The sequence below is a fragment of the Polyodon spathula genome, chromosome 24 (assembly GCF_017654505.1).
Source record: "Polyodon spathula isolate WHYD16114869_AA chromosome 24, ASM1765450v1, whole genome shotgun sequence".
NCBI lineage: Eukaryota > Metazoa > Chordata > Actinopteri > Acipenseriformes > Polyodontidae > Polyodon > Polyodon spathula.
Genome location: NC_054557.1, coordinates 6,321,460 through 6,341,727, shown reverse-complemented (window position 1 = coordinate 6,341,727; position 20,268 = coordinate 6,321,460). Strand labels below are relative to the sequence as shown.

The 20,268-nt window shown below is 41.6% G+C and overlaps 1 protein-coding gene across 1 annotated transcript in view; it reads right to left on the bottom strand.

Moving 5' to 3' along the window:
* The window catches only part of LOC121299072 (zinc finger protein 609-like), a 53,525-nt gene extending 37,578 nt beyond the window's left edge, over positions 1–15,947 (bottom strand). The window contains exon 1 of the mRNA XM_041226579.1: positions 15,106–15,947. Within this exon, the coding sequence (XP_041082513.1) occupies positions 15,106–15,834 (729 nt within the window). The 5' untranslated portion in view covers positions 15,835–15,947. The remainder of the gene's footprint in view (positions 1–15,105) is intronic.
* Positions 15,948–20,268: the final 4,321 nt, after the last annotated feature.

The window sequence follows — 20,268 nt, the reverse complement described above, 5'->3', positions numbered from 1 at the left end:
TTCATTTATTTTTTTTTTTAAGTTACTTTACAGCTTTCACTATAATTAACTGTATTTATTTTCAAATGGTTAACACGTAGGGAAAGGTATCTTTCAACATATCAATGCTACCCCTCCGTTTCCCCACATTCTACCTCAAGGAGGTAAAAGAAAGCAGTCGACATAGAGAAAAGATTTGTAATCCATTGGAAAGTTACCTGTAACCCAAGTGCTGTAGAAATGCAGAACGCTTACACCCAAATGGACACCCCCCCAACTCCCCCAACCACACGGTAAAGGCAACACACAGACCAGCAAAACAAGTTGTTATTCTACTGAGCTATTTCCCAGGGGAACCCCCCCCTCCCCCCTCCCCGCTCTGCTATTTATAGCAGAACAGGCACCACTCTCTTCAGTTTGTGGTTCATACCCAGTCTTCTGTTGAGCTTCCTGTGTTACAGCAAACTCTCTTGTGGGTGGGACTTCCTCTAGTCTGCGGTTGGAACAGACAGCAAAGGTAATAGAAACTTTCTCAGAGAAACTACGAGCACCAGCTTCTAGTGGAAGACTTCCCTTACCAGAGCGAAAGACAACAGTAAAAAGCGGTCTTGTATTTGGAGACTGCACAACCAACACTGTTTTGGCAACTCCGGTTCTGTAGTTTGGGTTACAGATAAGCCATCTTCCACAGCACAGAGAGCAGGGGTGTGTGATATCTTTAACGGCTGGAGAGCTTGTTATCAGACTGTTTGTGAATGAGTACCAGGACTTCAGTTTCAAAAGCAGAGTGATTTCTGAAGCTATTTCAACAATGCTTTCTGCTTTCACGTTAACAATTAAATAATGGATTTAAAATATATTATATATATGTGTAGGACAATTCTCATTCAAAGCTTTATATAGTTGAAGAGGGTAGACTATTATCTATTTGGGTCACCTCTTTCCCTTATGTCTTCACATTACAGTTGTGATAGACTCCAAGATTACATTTAACAATAAAATGTAGACATTCTTATAAAACTCCCAACTGCCTTCTTCACAAGCAGGTGCTGTCAATATATAGTCTCCAAGGGCCAAAAAACCTTCAGCCAAATAAGGGGCATTACTTTATAACTTGCAAATGTGTAACCTTGACACCCCAGCCCACACATTCAGGTTTTCATAACTGTTTCCCAGCAAGATATAGAAAGACCACATCACCAGTTCTCATTCTTTACAAACCTAACAGACAGTGAAAAACACACACAAAGCAAAAACTAAAATACACACAAAACTACAAACTGACATTTACTTAAATGGAATGTGCTGCTATGTCACACAACAGGCCAATGACACATGTTTAAATACAATTCTTATCAGTTTACTCTGGCAGAGTAATAGAATAGTGTGAGGGTTATTGTTAGTGCTTTTAATTCCTACCTTGAGTCTTCCTCAGGTTTCACTACGCCCTCCCAGGATACTACCCAAGAGAACACACAGAAACAGCCCATTAACCCTGCATTATACTGTTCTTCTCTAGTAGATGTTCTCTTTTTACTGTTCTATGCAAGACATTAAGCCGGCCTCTTATTCTGGTCTAAAGAGAACTTCGTTTTATGGGTCACCCTGCATTCTTTCACAAGACAGCACATTACAATTATTTTACACAAATCACACTGGATGTAGGCCTCTGCTGTATCAAACCCAAACAGTGTGCCTGGATTTACATTTAACATTGTATTTATGAGCACATTAAAAACTCTTACATTACTGGTGAGATACTCAACTTACTACAGATGGTGACAGAGAACCCTTCTGAACCAGTGTAACAGATCCATAAACTTCATCCCATGATTGTAAATCCTTTAGAGACACTTACACCCAAACAGAGCTGCCTCTAAACACTGAAGCATTGCTTTAAACATGAACCTGTTTCCTTTGTCGGCCTGAGCCTCTGCATACATAACTCTCAGCATTTAATGACCTTGTTAGTTCAGGCTCTTAGTCTGCTAATGCTCTGATAAAAATACACTGTACCAGAGGAAGGCCAGCATGCCCTTACCACAGCTGCTCAGACATGAAGCGAGGTGGAGCTCAAAAACACGACTCGCATTGTCATTCACACCAGGGCGTTAAAGCAGGGGAACGCTTCTGAATCTGCATCAACGTTTAGCAGATACAAACCTCAGGTCTATTCTGGAGAGCAATATGATTTCTTTTTTTTTCCTGCCTAGGACGGGTCAAGATGCCTTCAAATTATTCCAGTCAGCATTTGGTTTGAGTTGCATCTACTGTGTGTCCAAAAAGTTGGTCTGTGACAGGCAGGCCTGTCTTTGGGAGGCCTCTGCAGTGGGTTGGTTTTGTGTTGTTCCATGTCTGTGCCGGGGAGAGGTGGGGACGCAGCAGCGAAAGACCGGAATTGGGCTGTTTATTTTATTTAAATCTTTTCTGGTCTGATTTGTGCCTGTTTGTTAAATAAAACACCCCCTGGAGTTGTTTAAATCTCACGTAGTAGTGCGGAGGATTTAATTTCAACTACCAAACACCACGTCACCTAGAAAATCAAGCTCCTGTGCAGATTGAGGACATAATTATTTTCCCTTTAGGGTGGCGGAGAATCTCTAGGCACATCCAAGCAGCGTGTGTCATTTCTTATTTAGCTTTTGTGTTTGAGTACAACCAAGTGGGGAACCCAGTACTGGCAGCTACAGAAGTCCAAGATACCCATAAGAAGGACCCACACACTATATCCCAATTCACACCAGGGAGCAACTGCTAGACAATCAGGGGTCTAGTGCTGTGCCGACTCGCATGGCTAACTCACCAGTAGCTGGAGTAGATTACATGCAGGTTTGTAAACATGACTTGCTCTCTTGCTCGCTGTTGCCTGTAATCTTCAAGCTTGTTCTCGAGTCTGAGGAAAAAGCACATTAGCCTCCTGCTGTTGGTGGACCTTTCTGCTAATTAACTTCTGTATGTCTGGAAAACCTCAATTATACCTTTTAATTAATTATTAAAAACAATTTCTCAGCATTAACCTACAGTGACAGAGGTCTTGTCACCACAGTCATCCCCAGGAGGCTAGGCTGCCTTTACATCCATCAATCAGAAAAGCCCAGCTATGCAAATTAGTACAGTTAGGACAGTAGGGAACAGCAAAGCAAGCAGAGTCGGGGTCGCTTTACTGGGTCGCCTCAGGAGAAGGGGGGTTAACGGGGGGTCAGCAGTTCAGACACTAATTGTAAGTTAAAGTATCTTTTATGGTTCCGTGGAACCTGATTGGCCACCAGTGTAACAGAGCCAGCCAAAGGGTTAGGGAAGCATGGATTGGAACCAGCTGCTTTCTGTTTCCTGGAAGCAAAGGAACAGCCCAGTAATGGTATGGATATCTACAGTATAAAGTCAACAGGATACCTTTTTTTGGGAGGTGAACAGACTGGAAAGATGCCATTCATCATTCAGGAAGGAGATTTTGCAGCATTTGTTGTTTTATTGTGGTCTTTTTACCCTGTTAGCAAATAGATTATTCATTTTCTATCAGATTTACTGTGGTGATGGTGTTGACAGCACACACACTGCAAACGCATAGGGCCTAATTGTTGTATAGTAATAAAATGTGAAAACGCTGTAGAGCGCGGTATGTTGGCTGCAGTTTAGCTAATAAAACGTTCACTTAAAAACAACATCTGAAGCATCAGCTGTAAGCACTTTGGCAAGGGTTTATCTACTATAGCCATAATACAACTGTAGAGGAAAAGTCCAAAAGACTGCAGGGGGTGTTGTGCTGTAGCAGACAGCCCAATACTACACATATCCTTTTTGTAATGCATAGGAGATGCTGACTTGCTTAGCACTGAAGACCTCTATTTATTAACAGAGCAGGGATAGTGCAAGCAGTGACAATGCAACCTTTCTCACACTGCCAAGAAATGAGGCCTCAAGCAGTCACTCGGTTTCCATGCCTACAGAAATCCTGGGCCTCCCTCCTGGAGGCTGCATGCAAAGCTATCATTTTTTTACCAAACGGTGTCTTTTGTAGTGAGGATTGTGAGGTCTGACCTGACAAGCTTCTTTCACCTGAGTTGTATTTATTGCCGATTTACCTTGCAATCAAGCCAGGGTTGTCTGATATACTGTCTTCCAAGTTAAAAATCACTGGCACTGTGCTCCATAATTGTAACTACAGTACAAGCCACAAAAACACAATAAAAAACGAACAAAGGTAAATCAAGTGCAATCATAACCAAAGCCCTGAAAAACACCTGCGGCTCAAAACAGGGAATTCAAAAAGATTAATTGGTGCGTCTCTAAAATCAAGAGCAGCCAATAAAGTAATTAAAAATCACCATCTCTGTTTGTCTATTTATAAATACTAGCTGTCTATTAAAAGACCAGTTCACATTTAGTGTAAAAGTAACACTGAAGTACATTCTTAATTTTTTTTTTTAGGGTTTAGTTTACTTTCTTAACAGCGTTGAGGGTTTAGTTTACTTCCTCGACTGAGTTGTGTGCTAGAACTGCCAATGCCTCATATGACATTTAAAAATCAGCTGCTTTTACTAAATTGGATTTCATTCCATTCGCTTCCAGCCTTAGGGCTTCTGATGCAAATAACTACAATACTTGTAATGCTGCTTCTACAATCCCGCATTGTGCAAAGCACTGCTTCCACAGATCATTATGAATGTTAGACATCACTCCCCCTGGGGGGAACTATGTTCCTTCTTAGATTTCGAGCTTCATAATTCCCATTTGAAACACCTTTTAAAGGATAAATTATAAAGAGAGGAAAAATACTCCTAATAAATCACAAGGGTCTGGCTGGCTGGAGATATTCATCCTTTCATCTCAACTTGGAACTGTAGATCCACTCAGGCAATTCCTGCTCTAGTGGACTGGGGGAGGGGTCCAGTGCTCAACCCCAACAATAATGACTTCACTTCTGTTGCAAAGCCTTGGATTTAAAACTAAGCCAATATTGTCTCTCTAGGTAAGCCATCAACCATACGGATGGCACTACCCAGAATACAATTATTTGTTATACAGGGGTACATTCGGCGACATTCATCTGTTGCAGGTCACATGCATGTTGTGAAATTTAGTCAATTTGTCCTACATGCCTTACTCAACCAGCCGTCCCTTTTTCTTAGTCAGCTGAAGCCAAGAAAAAAAATCCAGGATTGCAGTTATTTTAATCAGTGCAAAGCGGGTGAAGATTAAAAAGCATCCATCTTTTACGGGGTAGATGTGAGTAGCAATGTAATACCAATCACCCAAGGGGCATTCATTGGGCTCTTAGCACCTTATTAGGCACTACTATATAAAACAAGGGGTCTGAACGTGTCCCCCCGGCAATGACAGCATCACAGATTGTACACTCAACCCAGAGTAGGTCCCCACAACCTACTGTACAGTACAAATGGTCTCACCAAATTGGACAAATGGTTTGACTGAAACTGAAGCAAGAAGCAAGTTTGTTTGGTGCTGCTGAAAGTTCAGCTTATCATGCAGCTCTGGTGTGGATGCCCTTTTGGTTGAGATATGAAATCAAAGTTTGATCTGCTTCAGTGCCAATTGTTGCTTTGTGTTCTCTTTAGCAATACAGGCAGTCTTACATGCTACAATGTGCAGCAAAGATACACAAAGATACGTGAGCATTTTGATAAAGGTAAGGAGATGAATCTTAGTCTAGTTGGTTTCATAGTTAGTGTCTGTGTGCAGTTACAATAGGATAGGACACATGAACTTTCGTATTCAAAGTTGTTTAATGTTCAAATGTGGACTATTTATTAAACAAACAAATCACCTTGTTCTTGCAAAAAAGCAGCAACTAAACTAACCTCACCTTTATCCCATCAATCAAAAGGCCAAAATTCAACCGAATTCACTTGATGTTCTCCTTTGCCAGTGACATTACAGAGGACTTTCCAGCACATGGGAATTGAAAATGAAACGCATGTGAATAGATTGAAACAGAAATGTTAAGAGAAGACTCAACTTTCCTTCTTGGCGCAATGTAGAATGTGTGACAAATACCAGGACTGGCTTAAATCACCGGCAAAAGCAAGAAATGAAATAGGAAAATATGCTTTAAACAAATGACAAGTTCAATGTGGGAACAGAACAAACTCACAAAGTGCTCCAGATGAAACACACAAGAGCTTAATGAAGTCAAGGTTTTGTACAGTAACCCTTTACTGTTTATTTTGTGTGTTTCATTTTTCATATACAAGGTACTGAGTGACCAGACTTCTGTAAAAATGGTACATTTTTGTTGTATAAACTTAGAAATGAACTGCTGTCTGGAGCACCATATCCTCAATCTACTTGCAAACAAAACCCTTAGCATTGCATTGACAAACAAAACATGGACTGAGAGCAAGGCTGATAAAAACAGGCTGTGAAAGACCATACAAGCACACAGGGCCACTGCTTTCAACTCTACTGGGATTACAATCAGCGGGTGCATCACACTTACTGTTAAAAAAGAATAAGAATAATAATTCTGAGCAAATACTCTGGACAAGCACTGTTTCTACACGACACTTAATCCCATTAAACAGAAACTTTCCCATAACACTAACCTCATTGTATTTTTTGGAGCAGCTGTCTGTGCAGAGGCCAACCCACTAGTGAGTTTAGGTAATTTCCCAGCTGGCTAATTGACTCCCCCACACTAGCATCACATCACACCACACCTTACTGTGAGAAGAGACACGGATTATTTATTTTAAATTGAGAATAAATTGCGTAACTTTACAATCTACTTTGTCACGTCTGGTCATTAACCACCAGAATGATTCAGAATCAACAATCTGGTAATCCACTCCACACACACATCACTGTGGTGCCACCTACCCTAGGACCTAAGCCTTTCCCCACCTTATTTGCATCCATGTCCTCTGGTTATGGTTTCTGTGCTTAGTTTAAAGTATTTATTCAGCGCATCAACATGTTAAGTTTCACTTCACGACACAGTCTCTCAAAAACGTAAATAATTTAGATAAGCCGTTCTCTAGATGTGTCTGTCAAGAACGATCATAATTTAATAAACGGTTCTCTAGATGCAACACGTGTATGTACGACCACTTCCTCAGTCTGAAAGAACAGGGTAACAGTGGTGTATCAGTTTATTTGCGTATGTTTCTCAAAACCATTGTTTTTACACCCTTAAATAAGGAACTATTAAATCCCTTGTTACAGTTATCTCTTTATTTCACCATCCGACTGACACACAAAGAATTTAAAAAGGCTTTTAGACGGGACTTTCAAAGTTTACTGTCAACAATGGCCATAACAGTGAATTACCAAACGGCAACATGGAGGAAGCACTGCATTTATAACAAACCTCTGGGAGCTGACGGAGCTGTTTACACAATCCCCACTGTGCTGGAATCCCACACCTTCTGCTTTACATACACTCTGTCAGAGCTGTTTCTAAAAACCACATCAAAACACTGGCTGCACAGACGCCGAACAACTGCAAAGCAGGAACCTGTGCGCTCACCTACAGAGCGTCAAAATGTGCATAAAACACACACCATTAATTATGCTTTCCTGAATCTCTCCCAGCACAATCAATAAAGACTTTACAACGATTCTCGGTAGAACTACTTAAATGAACAAGAGAGACTACTCAATGGAGACAAGATCGATCAGGACTCTACTGTAATTACAGGACTGTTGGTACCTAAAGTTTACTAACCAGCATATCTCATTACTATTAATATTTTAAAATCCCCACACTAGTGGGTGCAGGGGATAAGGGATTTTCCACAACCTTGTGTATGTCAATTATGCTACCATTTAATTGTCAACAACAGCGGTTTCATTTGCTTATCTTCGTGTGGAAAATAGCCTTCCTTCCAGGACAAACCACACAGGATATCTGCAGAGGAATTTTTCAGCAGGGTGTCCTTTTTGCACGACATGCCCAACTTTTCCACACCACATGGCTGGGGCTGTTGACAAAACAACTTAAACAGATACGACACCAAAAATCAGGTCGAGTCAGGATAATGCAATCTGCAATGGGTTATGCTAGAGTCAGCAGCAGCAAAAAAAATTTAAAAACAATCAGGTCTGTTATAACCCTGTGAGATCTTGCTATGCTGCCACGCAGGAATGCCGCCAGCAGATTAGCCCTGCCCCCATTTGACATTTTAGCATCAAGGTTCTCTGCTGCTGGATCCACTATGCTCTCTTCCAATGGTACAAACTGCTCTAATAAGACAGTGGATAAACGGCGAGGGCTCTGTGCTTGTGCTGCGGCAGATTAAACAGCGAGATGCGGTTAAACCGCCCCATTACAGAAAACCCATGGACTGCACCCCCCCCAGTACATTTCCATCAATATCTCAGTCTCCATGGAATGCTAAGCATAAACAGCTTAATGATATATTATTAGCATCCCCAATCTGACCTCCTTTACCCCGCCCCCGCCCCACCCCCCCCCCTACAACTTGAGGGCCACAGCAGTAATTAAAAACACATTACCATTCCCTTGCGCTCCCTCATTTTCTCCCCCTCCAGCCCCTATCTTTTTTTTCCTGCTACTCACGCATTGGGAGGCGAAAGAGGCGCGTTGGAAGTCGCTCGCTGACAATGGAAGACAGCTGCTTTCCCTGCACGAGCCTTTCATGAGCTGAATTAGCAGTGCGAGCGAGACTCCCCTCCCCTCCCCCCCACGCTCCACTACACACTGATCCACACAAGACTCAGAGACAGAGAAGGAGGGAGGTAAGCATGAAAGGCCTTTGTTTCCTGAGCTGTAATGGCTTTTACAGGCCTAGGCTGACATGAGGCCAACCTCTCATTCGCAATGGGGAAACAAACCACAAGATGAATAAAACTTCGCCATATTTTTAACACAAACACCAGTCTGGCTTTAGAATTTGTTTTAATACCGGTAGTCTATTTTTACAAAAGTCACACTGGCTGGCACTTTTTGTTTTGTTTTGTTTTTTTGTAAAAAAAAGGAAAAAAAAATGGCATCTAGTAATCATTTACTGCCTTACATCACCCACAAAATCTCTTGGCAGAAGGTCAAAGCTGCTGCCAGACTCGGAACAGCATTGCACTCCTAGAATTCCAAGAGCACTTTATGACTGCGAAGGAAAGGATTCCAACAATAAATATTTCCATACAAATCACTCCCTGAGCTCTAGATCTGGATTTCCTAGACAACCTCTCTGTAAAACAGGAGACTGCGTCACTGACACCCTGGGCAGGACAGCGACCGCAGCAACTGGATGTCTGTCAGCAAACACGGCAGCACTTCAGTCTTTCCAGCTTAATTTCCAGGACAGGGAAAGACTGCCTAGACTGCTGAAATGTTCCTCAAGTCTTCCTTGGGAAGGATTACCCTCCCCCGCCTGGTTTACATGCACCCTTTGCAGATCTGGACACCTCAAAGCCATTTTCAGCGCTGCAGAGACAGATGCTAATGGCAGACATGTGGAAAACAATTAGTGTCAAGTGTTTTTAGTGGAGAAGAAACAGCTCCCAGACGGCGCATGCTTGAAGCAGCAGGAGTTCAGCAGGAATCGTAGCAGCAGACCCAGTGGGGGTTGGGTGGGCAGCAAATGCTTCCCCACTAGCAGTTGGCCTTTCTTTCCAGGCAGTTTTAAGGGACGTTACCTGCCTTACCCTGGCTTTAAGAAAAAGCATTCTAGCAATTATTGTGGGCAAATAAGGGGTTTTGTTCTGAATTTCAAAACATTGTTTCAGTTGGTTACAAGAATAATAATAAACCTTCCAACTTGATGTCTAGAAACATGTGTCTTTACTGTATTGATGAAACATAGGCAGCCAGATTTATTTGACCTTTGAACCCAGGTTGCATGGATACAGCACCTGGACATTGTTTCACTTGTTAAAATCATAGGGTTAATGTTAAGCAGAGGTATGGTCAGCCACAGATTATTGTGAAAGGCCTAAAAGTAATACTGACTACCTAATTCAGTTGTGTTTCATTATGTCATGCACCGAAATGTTTTGCATCAACAAGAAATTGCATTTAATCATCATTAAAGCAACAAGTCTCCAATTACACAGCAGTTTAAGTCACTCATTTATTGCAAGTGGATGTGCAAGTGTCATTTAAATTCAGATTAAGCTCACACAAAGTTGAAATGCTCAAATTGCTATGCAGTGAATGACAGTTTTCTGGCCCAGTGATCTAAAGCTTTCCCCACAATGTCTCTATTCCAAAGGGGAGTCAGACTGGGGCTTTTTAAGCTGTGTTTTGATTTTCTCTTGTTCTGCTGTGCTGCAGGTACCCAGCATTTTGTCTCTTTGAGCTCTCACGATACACACAACTTAACGCTGCAGTGCACCAGAAACAAAAAAGGCTGCAGTTAAGCCAATTATTTTTTTTCCCGCCCTTAAACCTCTGTGCATGCTTGAACCGTGAACAAACCAACAAGTTTAGTAATTCAGTTACCCTCTCGTGAATTCAGTGTCAAGCTCCACGTGGACTTATTTTCGCTGCAACTATCCTGTGATGTAACACTTTTCAATGACCCATACCAAGATTGAGGTATAGTTAACCAGCGGTGAAAGATTCGGGTACTCATGTAATCTTAACAAGACTTGCCTTTTAATTGTCTGAACTGTGGCAGGTCTTAATACTGATGCCTTATTTCTACTAAAAAAATAGAGACAACATATTATCTTGGTTCCCAGCTGTAAATTGTTAATTAAAACCACAGAACAAAAACAGGCCTTACCCATTGTACACAGTGTTCCAGAACTATGAAACCACGACACAGCAAAACATTTCCACTGCATCAGATAAGGGGAACTCACTTACGGGACCAACTGAAGATGCTGATTATCTCGTGAAATCTGCCTGCACTTAATCTGTGTTTACATACTTCTGAAACACACTGTATATCCTCCTCCTTTATATAGTCTTTGCAAAGAATCTATTTCCTTGCATGCCAAGGTGCCTGGGGCTCTGTGGTCAGACCAATAGCCATATCCCAGCCCTCAAAGTCAGTTAGGAATTCAAACTACTGTACAAACAGCCTGCACAGAATCAATCTACCAGCCATATGGTGAGTATTTCCTTATTTGAACTTGTTAAAACAAGGTCTCAAACTTGCCTTGTAATCTTTAAAACTAATTAGACAGATGTTGAATAAGAGCAAGGGTATGCTACTGGTCACCTGGGAGAAACACCCTCTGAGGTGTTTCATTGCTTTACCTTGCATCATGCAGGAGTAATGCCTAGCTTGTATACCGACAAATGAGCGAACTGACCACACTTCATGCATCTGGCATGGTATCCAGGCAGACACAGTCTCACAACACCAAGGCGGGCGTGTGTGACCCAACAAGCACTGCTTGACCCAACTTGAATTGTACTTTCCGTTTATGCTGTAGGCGACACCCCGCTCGCTATCTTGTCACTGATTGAGAAATTCACACCCCATGCTGGCAGCCTTTTATGAATGTTTTAAAAAAGAACGAAATCAGCTTTACAATTCAGTATAAAATGAGTTTAGGTTACAGCAGTTGGTGAGGAGGTGTAACCCTTACAGTATTTTTGTTAGTTAGGTGACTATCCCCATCTCTCATATTAAAATATTTGAGATCCTTTCCAACCTGCAATGTAATTTAAAATGGCAAATAAACCATCTTTCAATGTTAGTGATATACAGGATCACCTATATGCTTTTTCTGCAAAATTCTCCTCACAACTGAAATAGTACCTCTTATAACGCATAGATGCTATGGTAAAAAGAGAATGAACAGTGTTGGCTCAATACAAGCACTGCTCTCCATCCTCAAGTCTTAGTTTAAGACTTTCTTTTGCCACGGACTACCAAAGGCCTTCCGTAATCGAGGGAATACAGTAAGCAGGACAGAAAGAACAATGAAACTAGACAACTTTGGTTCTAGCATCCTGAAGCAAGGCAAAGTCTGTACTGCAAACCTGTTTTTCTGTAACAGTCAGTCAAAGTGTGTCACGACATTAAGTGGTGGTTTCAATTCACCCCGTACAAGTTATCATTCCAATGGTGCGCAACTGGTAGAGAGCACAGTGGAGTTTTATAACATGGCGCTCCCTAGCCATCTTAGATGGTAAAAAAAAAAAACAAAACAAAAAAAAAAAAAAAAAAAAAAAAAAAAAAAAAAAACAACTTTGTAGAGAAGGCCGTTCCTAGCGAGACTGGTATTTCAGTGTCACGCTGACAATGCACTGTAGCGGCTATTTACTATACAACTTCAGCTTATGAAAACATAGTTGTTTAAAAAGTAAGTTCTAAAAATCACTTCTTACATCCTGTTTAAGGAATGTACAGTAATACAATAGTACCAGTTAGAGTTATTGGTCGTCAAGGAAGGTTTAACATTCATTAATCTGCAGCAATTCAGCTTAGTCAAGGGCATTCTTTCTTCCACTCTTGAAAAGGTCTTTGATAAATCTCGGGCACCCCCTGTGATAAACACTCATTAGAACAAGCACCTTGTTGGCAGCTGACGAAAGCCTGGATAATAAAGGACTTTAATGGAGGTGGAGGGAGTAAGTGTACCCCAATTGAATTATTCATGCAGCAGCTGAGCACTCAAACTCTTGGTTAAAAAAAAAAAAAAAAGACTCTGGAGGATGAAGTCTCCATGGTGACTCAAATGTCATGAATGTGCATTATCTGCAGGTACAGTTATCCACAGGGGTGAAACCGCTGACAAGAATACCAAAAAGAAAGCTCTCTTCACTTTGCATTTGTATTTTTAAAACAGGAACTGTGTGCCACGGTTTTGTATACATTTCTTTAAAATGCTTAGGTGTTGGCACATTCTAAATTCTCTAGCCTTTTATAGCACGCCTGCAACTCTAATGTTACGACAGGCCAGGCAAGTAGAACAATGAATGAAGAAAAATGCACAGGCTTGTCTGTATCACTAACACAGTGCTGACTTTGAAAAAACCAAGCCTGGATACAAAAAAAGCAGGACAGCGTTACCTCACTGAATATCGCCCAGGAAACAGCTGCCGAGGAAGGAATTCACTCGAGTGTAGTCCCCTCCTTTCCTCGGAGCTGTGACCCAGTGGTCCAGCATCTCATGTGACGTGTACCTTGCTGCAGTAGAGCACAAAGGAGAAACCGTGGCTCTGCAAAGAGACTGCTTGAACACATGAATCCACAGTTTACCAACAGGATTGGGGCCACTGTAAAGTAGCCTGCTAAACAAGTTGTCAAACATAGCAAATTTTGTATATCGGTTTATGAGAAAATAAAAATGAAAGAAGAGGAATTAAAAAAAAATAAAAATAAAAAAATCTCTGCTTCGCCAGTTTATAAAGTGTAATGTTACTTGTGGAAATGACTTGGGTTTACAAGAAACGCTTTTTTCTCTGTATCCAGTGTTGGCTGTAAGACATTAATATATACTTTAAAACATAATCCAGGTTGTTTTGATACATTTCCTGTAAATCAGTAAACAGGGTGGTTCACACACACAGGGCCATTTCTCTTCAGTCACAGTGCATCCAGTTCATGCTCCCTCCTGCAACAAGGATACACTACAATATTTACAGAGAAATTCTCACAAGGAAAAGTTGAGAAAGTATTCCCCAGATGTCAGAATAAAAATACAAACAAAAAAAAAAAAAACAGGATTACGTTAAATATACTGCTGTGAAACAAAGGTGAAGTAATACATTGCTTGATAATTCTGCAGTGTGTTCTGTAATATTTCAATTAAATCTCTCCATGTTTGACATGATACTTGTCTAAAATATCAGATATCCACCAACAGTGTTATGCAATAGACAGGGGCTGGGCTGTAGAAACTGATGCACAGCATGCCACATGTTTAAACAGATCAGTGCCCGGGGTGCTTGTGCAGGGCCTGCAACGTAAAGGTCAGCTGGATGAATGTGCCAAGGACGTCATTCAATCTGCTTTATACTCAGCTGACTGTCGCTAGGCTACTGTGCGCCGTGGAGGGGAGCTGACCACAATTATTCAGAGTCAGCTATTTGCATTTTGAACCACAGAAGCCAATACAGAGAGCGCATGAGTCACAAGCAGATAAGACACTATTGCAAAGCTGTTTGAAGTTCAGAGTTTTCCCCAATGAAAAACACCCCAGATAAATCTTAGAGTTTACGATTGTAACTAATGATGACATCATAATTAAATCAATAGGCTTTATTTTATTATTGTGGCACCCAGCAGTATTTGGATCAATTAAATCATTTAAGAAAAATACAAAAATGTGTTTTCCAGCTATTCTTCAAAACATTTGTCTATTTACTTGACCTAGTTCTTCCTCAGAAAAAAATGACCACAAATTTTTGTAGTTGCTTTGAGAACCATTTGGGCACAGGAAATAAATTATTTGACAATTCACTTTCAGGACATAGTAACCTGCATCTAAAAAGGTGGTCTGAAAATGGTAACAGTGCTAAGTGACCAGGGCAGCTTGAAATGGATTAGCCTGGGTACACAAATTCTTTATATACTAGCTGTTTGGGTAGACTAGCTTTGTGTTCCTTTAAAAGTGAATACTATAAATGTAGAATTTAAATAAATGTGAACCACACTGTGTTACTGCACGTATTACAAGTGGATCTGCAGTTTTGAAAGCCTTATGCCACCGTGCCATTATAAATTACACTCTGCAAATGCAAAAAGCAAGAGCAAATGGACATGGAGCCACACATTCCACCCTTTTGACTTCAGTTCACAGAGAGTGTCTGTGCAGTGAACTCACCTGCATCTCTCTATGAATAACAGTGAGCTTATTTTGCCCATGACTAGATCTTGACAATGCAATCTTTGTTTCCAACTTTCCATGGACACAGTTTCCTCGTTGCTCAGAATGTGCCTCAGTCACCAACAGCTATTGAAACAGTCACTTTCCATCTTGCAACGTGTCTGACCTGAACCTTGCAAAATAAATCTGTGTGTCGGATGTACAGAGGCCAGCTGAAATTACCAGTTAAAAGAAAGAGGTACTTTAGACTGGTCTTGGAAGATTTCTCTTCAGTTCAGATTCTCCATCAATACACAGCACCTTAGTAACCAGTAAGTACATACACACACAAACACTAAAACTTCCTGGACTTCCTCTTGATCGACTGTATTTGACATTTGTCCTACATCCGCAAGACATGAAACGCAACCTTACCTTTTCTGTTTTAACTTTCTTCAGTGTCCGGGATTCATTGTTCAGCTCCTCAGGTTCAGTTTTAATCCCCAACGGAGCTGCAATCCCACTGGATTCAACGGCCATATTCCCAAGCTGTTCGGCTGCTGCCAAGTCTGCACTCTGAGGGGCCTCAAACTGCACACCTCTGGCAGCTAAAGCTAGGCCTTGTATGCTGGCCTCCTTTTCACTGGAGCTTGCAGCTCCTTCAGTTTTATCCTTCTTGTTTTTCCCAGAACTGCTCTCCTTCTTGCCACTAGGGGCGCTGCGGGAGGCTTTGGCACTTTTGTCCGTGCTTTTGCTGGTTGGGGGGTTGCTGGAACCAGCCGTGCCCGTGGATGTTGTGCTATCCCCAGGGGGGCGCGCTTGGGAGTCCCTCTTGCCCCCTTCGCCTGAAGAGGCCTTGCCGCTGTCTTTGGAGTTCTTGCTCCTCTTTGATTTAGACTTGCTCTCCTTGCCCTGGGGGGTTGGCACGGGGCTAACGAACTTGATGTTATCGGGCAGGGTTGCCACAGCACTGGTTGGCGCTGCCATGCCTCCTCCTTCTTTAGCTCCAGACATTTCCAGTTTTTGCTGGTCCTTCTCTAGATCGGCGTCGAGGTCAATGATCAAATTGCCGACGCCTATGTCCCACTCATCGCCGCTATCGTAAGTGTCCACCGCATTCGAGTCCACACCTTTCCCGCCTGCAGTGCCACTGCTTAGGGACATCTTAGTGCCCGCGGCCCAGGCTTGCCACAGTGAGGTCCCACACCTTCTGAGAAAACTGGGGGGGTAAAGCTGCCTTAGGGTCTCGGTATCCCCACCCTAGTTACCCACATTTTTCCCCTGAAAAGAAGAGAAAGGAGAAGCATTAGGCATTGACAACACTGTAGACACGAACTCTCGACACTGTAGATCAAAACATCTGAATCCAGCTGAAGGCCGAGCAGAGCCAGGGGAGGGGTCAAGGATTATCGTCATTACGTTGTGTCAGTCAGTACACAAAGACAAACAAACATGGTGGGCAGCAAGTGTGATGAGAGAAAAGTACTGCCTTGGGACGTTGAGGAAGTGCAGGCTCTAGTTTATCTGTGGGCAGATAGAAGTGTTCAGGAAGATTTGGATTCGTGCATCAGAAGAGAACGTTTATGCCTGAATTTCTGACAGTTTGAAGCCATAGACATAAACCGTGGCTACAGTACACAACCACAAACTCAAAAACACAACATTCTACCAGATTTTTCATCCTTGACCTTTATTACATTAACATAAAGAAAGAAAAAAAAAGTGGAAAATGAAACGACTCTAAAGTTATTTACAAAAATATAGTGGCACAGACATACAACTACGGCTCTCTTTTTTTTTGTTTGTTATTTTTTTTAAGCACCCAAACGAAAACTCTGAAAAGAAGGTATCCATATTTTTAAAAGCTTTTTTTCCCCCCTTCAACAGAAATAATTAAACTTTATTAAGTTGATATAAAATCAGTAAAATGTGTGGATTATGAAAGAAATTCCTACAATAAAATATAGCGATACAAGACACAGCTGTACCGTTGGTCTATTCATTTTTGAACACTGTTTGTTTGCACCTCTTTTGGTAAACCAAGTTAATTAATAACAATAATTAATAACAACTGTCTTTCATTGCATGTGATGACAGTATCAAGGTTCAGCTCTGCCGTGGAGAAACAACCCAGGCAAAAATTGTATTGTGGAAATTATTTGGGTACAAAATAGTTTTTATTACAACACTAACCAGGGAAAAATACATTTTCTTTCAGCATGAACAGTTTTTTAAAGGGACATGTACATTGCCACAGATCCCCATTACAAAGCTCCTACAAAAAGAAAAGGCTGTTATTGTGGCTTTCCGGCAAATAACTGCTTTTAAGTTTTGCTGTCAGTATTTCCATCAGTGCAAATCCATTTAATTAAGTCAGTACTGCATTGGGGAGTGGTGGAGCATCTGTTATGCTTAATGTGGAAAGTAGGGCAGATCACATGGATCATGCATCTTAGATGTATAGCCCAGATGCACATACAATTCTAATGGGTTTTGGAAAAGTGTTTTTCTGTAGATGCAGAATTTTTAAAAAAATTAAAAAGAAGAACCACTACTTTGACTGCAATTTCAGCAGCATAATCCTAGCATTAAACCACTCACTTACAGGCAGGTCCAGTTCATTTATTGCTCAGAGAAGTTTTTGCTAGTTTTAAAAGCAGTGCTGGGAGTTATGTTAATATATTCAAACAGACACTGGTTAATGTATTTAGTGACAAAATGTGTGTATTTGTTTATAAAACTATTTATAACTGACTATCAAAAGCAAAAAGCAACCTATGCATAAATCATGTCTGAAATAAATTCTACAGTATGTAAGACTTTCTCTAAATCTATTTTAAAACATATTGTTATATGTTTTACCCAGCACTAGTTTAAGTGTTCGAGTGTTCTTTTTTGCCTTAAGGCCTTATCACAAAGTTACACTGAACAAAAATATAAACGCAACATGCAACAACAAAGATTTTACTGAGTTACAGTTCATATAAGGAAATCAGTCAATTGAAATAAATTCATTAGGCCCTAATCTATGGATTTCACATGACTGGGAATACAGATATGCATCTGTTGGTCACAAATAGCTTTAAAAAAAAAAAAAAAAAGGTAGGGGAGTGGATCAGAAAACCAGTCAGTATCTGATGCAGCAGTGACACATCTCCTTCGCATAGAGTTGATCAGGCTGTTGATTGAGGCCTCTGGAATGTTGTCCCACTCCTCTTCAATGGCTGTGCGACGTTGCTGGATATCGGTGGGAACTGGAACACGCTGTCGTGCACGTCAATCCAGAGCATCCCAAACATGCTCAGTGGGTGACATGTCTGGTGAGTATGCAGGCCATGGAAGAACTGGGACATTTTCAGCTTCCAGGAATTGTGTACAGATCCTTGCGACATGGGGCCGTGCATTATCATGCTGAAACATGAGGTGATGGCGGCGGATGAATGGCACGACAATGGGCCTCAGGATCTCGTCACGATATCTCTGTGCATTCAAATTTAGATAAAATGCAATTGTGTTCGTTGTCCGTAGCTTATGCCTGCCCATACCATAACCCCACCGCCGCCATGGGGCACTCTGTTCACAATGTTGACATCAGCAAACCGCTCGTCCACACGACGCCATACATGCTGTCTGCCATCTGCCCGGTACAGTTGAAACCAGGATTCATCTGTGATGAGCACACTTCTCAAGCGTGCCAGTGGCCATCGAAGGTGAGCGTTTGCCCACTGAAGTCGGTTACGACGTTGAATTGCAGTCAGGTCAAGACCCTGGTGAGGACGACGAGCACGCAGATGAGCTTCCCCGAGATGGTTTCTGACAGTTTGTGCAGAAATTCTTCGGTTGTGCACACCCAGTTTCATCAGCTGTCCGAGTGGCTGGTCTCAGATGATCACGCAGGTGAAGAAGCCGGATGTGGAGGTTAATGATCTAAGAGTCTGAACAACTAATGAAACAAAACTGAATGAACGAGCCAAGGCCAGCTTTATAGATACAGCCCTTTAACTACATGATGAGAAGATGGCCTTTCACCCTAAGCCAAGCAACTCCTTTTAGAACACGGTGTGCACTTAACATTACTCTCTCTTTGTTAACAAATATCAACTTATTCCATTGATTTATTTTAAGCAGGCAGGACTAACTAAGAACTGTTTCTGATTTACAAAGATGACCAGGGGAACGCAGTTTCAAGTCGGCAGGTATGGGTGCATTGACCCAGGACAGAGCATTACTGACCTGGGGTTTAGCAAGGACATCAGGGCTCTTAAGGAGTGCTGTGGGATATTTAAATGCTCATTTTAATGACAGTGGTTAAATGTCTAGGCGAGATTCTACAATTCAAAACACTTTTTAAACACTAACTAAAAACTAACTAAGCTACATTAAATCACCCCCAACTCAAAGACACATTGCAGATTACCTTATTACAAAATGACCACAACAAATGCATTCTCTTACAGATATTGACCCTCAGCTTTAGATATTAGATGTGGTGCCAATGACACTATCCAATCTCTACTATGGTGGCCTTGTTGACAGTGTTAGGGCTGGTGCTTCTAACCATGTTTAATCCTAGAATCAAAATCAACATCATTTCAAAGTATTTTCTGTATGTAAAGAACTGATCTTTGGCTGCTTTATCTGATTTCATGTCAAGGGTCGCCTGGTGGCAGAACGGCCTTATCGAACGAGCCTCGAGCTAAACTCTGCCTCACCCTATTGTTCCCTTTGGTGCTGTATCGCCATCAATTGTTTTCATCATGATGACAGAGTAGGTCTGGTTCAGTGGTTATTGGCTTTTCAACAAATGGGAGCGCCCTGCATTATTTAGTTACCGTTAGGTGATGGAAGGGATAGAAAATGGTCAGTGCCTCTTTCACCCGGACCAATAATTGATAGGTTTGATACATCGCCGCTGCCTGCCGTGTGAGCCTGGAGCAGTGATTCAATCACCCGTTCTTCTCACCGGCACCAGATGGTGCAATCAATGGGGCCCAGCTGTCATATTCACTTGGGATGGCAGCTGTTCAGTCCCATGCTTACCACTGACCGCCATTCGTAACAGTATCGCTGGCTGACCAACTGCAATGCCCTATGCCCTCTGAATGCTGTTCCTCGCTAAAACGACAGACAGTACTTTTGAAAGACCTGAATGGTTGGTCTAATTTGTATGACTTGAGAAATACCACTGTTTAGCAACAAAGTCAAGTGTTTAATTTATACCATTTCCTAGTTCCACAAGATATATATTTTTTTAGTTACCCTTAATAATTAAAGACACATTAATTCACAGTGCCTCTCCCTCCCCCTACTTTCCAAAGACTCAATACCCCCATTAATTCCCGGCTCTCTTTCAGCATAGATTTCCATACAAATTTGACATCTGTACGTGAATCTATGCTGGCAACTTGCTAACAGGTTTACTTGGGCGACTCCGAGTGAATTCTTAAACATGCCCAACAATAAGAGGCACAATTCAACTAAAGAAATGGATTCAGGTTGCTGCCTTCTAATGACCCCGATCCAGTGAAGCACTTTGTTGACTTTTTCATTCGACAAGGTACAATAAAATACACAAGTACTATAGTGCTGCATATAGAG